The sequence below is a fragment of the Myxocyprinus asiaticus genome, chromosome 18, assembly GCF_019703515.2.
Source record: "Myxocyprinus asiaticus isolate MX2 ecotype Aquarium Trade chromosome 18, UBuf_Myxa_2, whole genome shotgun sequence".
NCBI classification, from domain to species: Eukaryota; Metazoa; Chordata; class Actinopteri; order Cypriniformes; family Catostomidae; genus Myxocyprinus; species Myxocyprinus asiaticus.
In genome coordinates this window covers 16,194,244-16,198,839 of record NC_059361.1, presented here as the reverse complement: position 1 = coordinate 16,198,839, position 4,596 = coordinate 16,194,244, and the positions used below count along the sequence as shown (strand labels likewise).

The window sequence follows — 4,596 nt, the reverse complement described above, 5'->3', positions numbered from 1 at the left end:
GGTCCTCATCACCCCAATACTAATCAAGACCAACCACACCTGTGCCCATCGGTTTTATTTAAATACATTTTCTCCCTTCAAAAAGAGTTTCTTTGTTTAAAAGAGTTTGCCAGGGTCAAACTGGGCACACCATGTGCAAATTAAATTAATCATGCTTTTAATGTTGTGTCTGTCAGTATTTTTGTTTTTTCTTGATATAATTACACAATGGCACGATATGTGGGTTAAGTATAAGTTTTTTTTTTTTTTAAATTATACTGTATGTACGTAATTTTGTATATAGTTTTTTGATGATTCAGTAAAAAATGAAAAATATTTTGAATAAAAATACAAACCACTGCAATAGTAGTACGGCCATGTTATTTTATTTTTCATAAAGACTTAGATGACATCTTTCCCATCACACGTTGCTTTGTATTTTGTTCAGGCTTATAAAGGATAATGTAACATTTTGGTGCAAATATACAGAATAGTAAACTAAAGCTTGAGGCTAAAATGGCAAATATCTCCACAGCTACAGTAAATTTTCCAGGGGAACTGACATAAGCTGGAATAAATGTGATCCATACAGCACAGAATATGAGCATACTGAATGTGATGAATTTTGCTTCATTAAAGTTATCAGGCAGCGTCCGAGCCAGAAAAGCCAGAATGAAGCACAACAGAGCCAGTAGGCCAATATAACCCAGCACAGCAGAGAAACCAATCATAGAACCCAGACTGCACTCAAGAATTAACTTTTCCTTATAGTATTTCATATTTTTATATGGAAAAGGAGGAGATATTGTTAGCCACAACACACAGATAAGAACCTGTATAAGTGTAAAGGCAAGAACACTGAGTCTCTGTTGTGCAGGCCCAAACCATTTCATGACATTGTTTCCTGGAAGTGTAGCCTTGAAGGCCATTAACACCACTATTGTTTTTCCTAGAACACAGGAGATACAGAGGACAAACGTGATCCCAAATGCTGTGTGACGCAACATACAGGACCACTCAGTGGGCCGACCAATGAAAGTAAGTGAACAGAGAAAACACATAGTCAGTGAGAAGAGCAGCAGGAAACTCAGTTCTGAGTTGTTGGCTTTTACTATGGGGGTGTCCTTCTTGCTGTAAAACAGGGTGGCCACCAGCACAGTTAATCCTACTCCAAACATTGAGAAAATAACTAGCACTATACCCATAACTTCTGTGAATGAAAGAAACTCTACAGCCTTTAACACACATTCATTTTTCTCAGCATTAGACCAGTATTCCCCTGGACACTGCTTGCAGTTATTTGAATCTGGAAAGGAAGTTGTGTTCACTATCGTTAGAATCAGAAAGAAAACGATTTCATTTATGAACACCTTTGATAAGAAACTGCATCTTGAACAGTAGAAGGAGAACACAAAATGAGCAACTAACCAATTTTCTTTGGAACTTTGAGATGGGCTGAATATTACCTGTCTCATTACTGATCTCTCCTTCTGCACATGGAATACAGTCATAACAGCAGACAGGTCTTCCTTTCTGGGCAGCCTTCCTAGTTCCTGGTTGACAGCTCTCACTGCAAACAGACCTTGGCTTCTACATGGACAAGTAAATACAGTAAATATATAGTTATTTACTGTATACTGACTCAGAAGAATAAATATAGCCTACAGTATATATGTGTCACTATTACTGAGAACAGAGTATTTTATCTTGTAAGCATAGTATAATTCAAACACGGTAAAGGAGCTATTGTACTGATAAGATATTTAGCACCATTAGTCATAGTTTGGTACTGTTGCTAAAAAGACACTCTCTAATGCCCTCTGCTATCGCTTTTTCCACTTGATCAAATATATTTACTTATTGTCCTTTTTGCTCTTGATGTCACAGCTTCTTTTCAATCAGTTAGGGGTAAGTGAATGCAAATTGGTTAAAATGGTTTTATGTGGTAGAAACTTATATTGTTTTGAGATGTAGAGTTTTGACAAGTAGTGGAGGGCTGTGTAGTTTATATATATATATAAGAATTTTAGACAACTTAGCGGTCAACACAACTATTATTTTTTATTTTATTTTGCAATTTACCTCCAGCTGACCTCCAGCCCAGACAATAATTTTAGTGTTAAGCACAAAGCGCTGGTAAGAGGGCAATGAGGCATCATAGTAACCCACTGGTTTAAACTGGATTGATCCATCTGAATCCTGCTGCCAGTTCACAACTTCATACTGGGCTACTGCAGAACCAGTGCTGTCAAACCGCACATGATCTCCTGTCTTTACAGTGAAATTTACCTTTTTCAAAGCCTCAACAACCTAGTAAAAAGACAGTTTTGGAACATTATCATCATTTTAGCACATTGTCAAACAGAAGTAGTTTTTTTTTTATTTTATTTTTTTTATGTTGTTGTTGTTGTTTTTACCTGTTGTGGTTGTATTATCAGGCTTTTTTCACAACCTTCCTGTTCTTTGCACCTAAGCAGACTCTTTAGTGCATAAGCCACAGCATACACTGCTTTGTAGACATTGTTTGCAAATCTCTGTTCAGGTACATCTTCATTGTAATTGTTCAGCACAAGTAAATCTTGATATTTGCTGCAATTTAAATCAATTTGAGAAGAATTCCCATTTCTTTTTGCACATGGAAAAGCTGTGTCCCAGAATGCTTTTATAACATAATCTGAAAACCCTTCAATAAGGATTTTTCTCACTGCAAACCCCAGTGACCCTCCCAGCACACGAAAACTGTTTGGTGTGATCAAACCATTTGCAGTTATCCATCCCTCCACTCCAATCATTTGGAGGCCCGTAATGTTCTGAATACTGAGCTGCTCCATAAGTAAGCCCATTTCAAGAAATGAAATAAATGAAACGATCACTTTTGCAGTGCCACGTTTTATTACGTCTACCACTTTTAAGAGTTTTTCAGGCTCTGTTCGGTAAAATTTCTCAGAGTACTCTACACAAATGCCCTCTTCTTTGGCTGTTTTCAGAAATATGGCCATTCCATTGTTTCCATAGTCATTGTCACTGTTCACAGCTCCCACCCAGGACCAGCCTAAGTGCTTGACTATGTATGCAAGTGCTCTTCCCTGGTGGTAATCACTAGCAACAGTCCTGAAGAAAGAGGGGTAATCTTTCCTGTTACTGAGACATTCACATGTAGCTGCGTGACTTATCTGAAAAATAAATCGCAGGTTATAGTGACAAAATCATCAGTATGGTAATTGTGTCAATATTTTATTGTTATTGCCTCTTACCACTGGAATTTTAAAAGGTCCTGTAGTTCTGGACAGAATCACTGTAGCAGAAGACTCTGTTTCCCCTATAATAGCATGTATAGGAGACTGTCCATTGCATCTGTCCCCTGCTGCAAAGTCCTGATCATTCATCAATGCCATAGTTGCACTCATAGCAGACATCCTTGAACCACATGTATCATATATTCTGTAGCCAACTGAAACATTTGGGAGTAAATGTTGACTTCTGTTAATCTCATCAATGGCAAAGGTCATGATTTGAGCCAATCGAAAATCTCTAAGATTCACACTGTGAAAACATTAAACCAGTAGGTTAAATAGCAATACATAACAAACAGAAAATTTGTATTTGTATTCTCTAAATTTCACGTGTTATACTTGAAACACCATTACTTCACAGATGTCATGGTAGTTTTCTGTTAAAAAAACATTTATGCTGCAATTTATTGTTATACATTGTCTGCTCTAATGTTTCTCAAGTAGTTTCTGATGTAACAAACCTGGAGCACGATAAAAGCTGAGGTTTTTGTTTAAAATCAAATGAAGGTAATGTTTCTTTACTGTGGACTGCAAAAATTCCTCCAATAGTTACGTCTCCATCCTTTGACAGCAGCGGGTACTTTGGATCTCCCATCATTTGGCAAGGAGTCTTTTCCGCCTTTACATGAAGGTAATGGAAAAGCAGGATTGCATAAAGAAAGATAAGCATCCCCGAGACTGAGCTCAACTGCAGTTGCCAAATGCAGTCAAACTGATACTGAATTTATAGTTTTAGAGAACTCATTCATATGGATGAATGCTTAAGAGCGTAAACAATGAACTCATAGGGCAGGGCATAAGCAAGGTCAAGTAGGGGTGGTATGGTGTTAAATTGGGATTTTTGAAGTGGGTGAACCTAACACCGCCCACATTTTTTTATACAGTATGAACTATTAAAAGGTAGTAAATTGTATACAGTAACTGTGAAAATTTTAATATTCAGTGCTTGCTGTAAACTCGGATTTGGATTACCTTGTATCTAATAAAGCCTACAGTAATTAACCTACTAGTTCAATATCTCTTGCATATTCCTTGTTTTATCTTTTTTTACTTGCATGCTTGCACACTTAGTTGCTTGTTTGTTTGGGAAAGTATGTTTTGACAGTAGTAAATATTTTTATGCTTGGTTGCTGTACGGTCTTCTGTCTCTATTTTTTTTTTCTATGTTCAGAGAATTATCACCAAGGCCCTGTAGTTTAAGTACATTTGTAATAAAAATAATACTTGGATTCAGCGACAATAGAACAAAAGTTCTGCTGCAGAAACTGGTCTGTGTTTACCAAAATTCAAACTGCTGCCCCAGCTAAAGCTAGAAGTGTTGTTG

General features: G+C 36.9%; 1 protein-coding gene across 1 annotated transcript; it reads right to left on the bottom strand.

Moving 5' to 3' along the window:
* Positions 1–371: 371 nt before the first annotated feature.
* Positions 372–3,942, bottom strand: LOC127456354 (extracellular calcium-sensing receptor-like). Its single transcript, XM_051724801.1, has 6 exons — positions 3,734–3,942; positions 3,234–3,522; positions 2,397–3,152; positions 2,062–2,289; positions 1,446–1,569; positions 372–1,285 (listed from the first exon to the last, which is right to left on the bottom strand). Exons 1-6 carry the CDS (start codon positions 3,940–3,942, stop codon positions 372–374), a joined length of 2,520 nt encoding a protein of 839 aa, XP_051580761.1.
* Between the last annotated feature and the right edge of the window lie 654 nt (positions 3,943–4,596).

Bases quoted from the DNA above. Each gene is read 5' to 3' on its own strand.
- LOC127456354 (XM_051724801.1), bottom strand. From the start codon at position 3,942: ATGCTTATCTTTCTTTATGCAATCCTGCTTTTCCATTACCTTCATGTA. The intron at 2,290-2,396 runs GTAAAAACAACA...TCTTTTTACTAG, and splicing joins TGATAATACAACCACAACAG to GTTGTTGAGGCTTTGAAAAA. The intron at 1,570-2,061 runs GTAAATTGCAAA...TTGTCCATGTAG, and splicing joins GGGCTGGAGGTCAGCTGGAG to AAGCCAAGGTCTGTTTGCAG.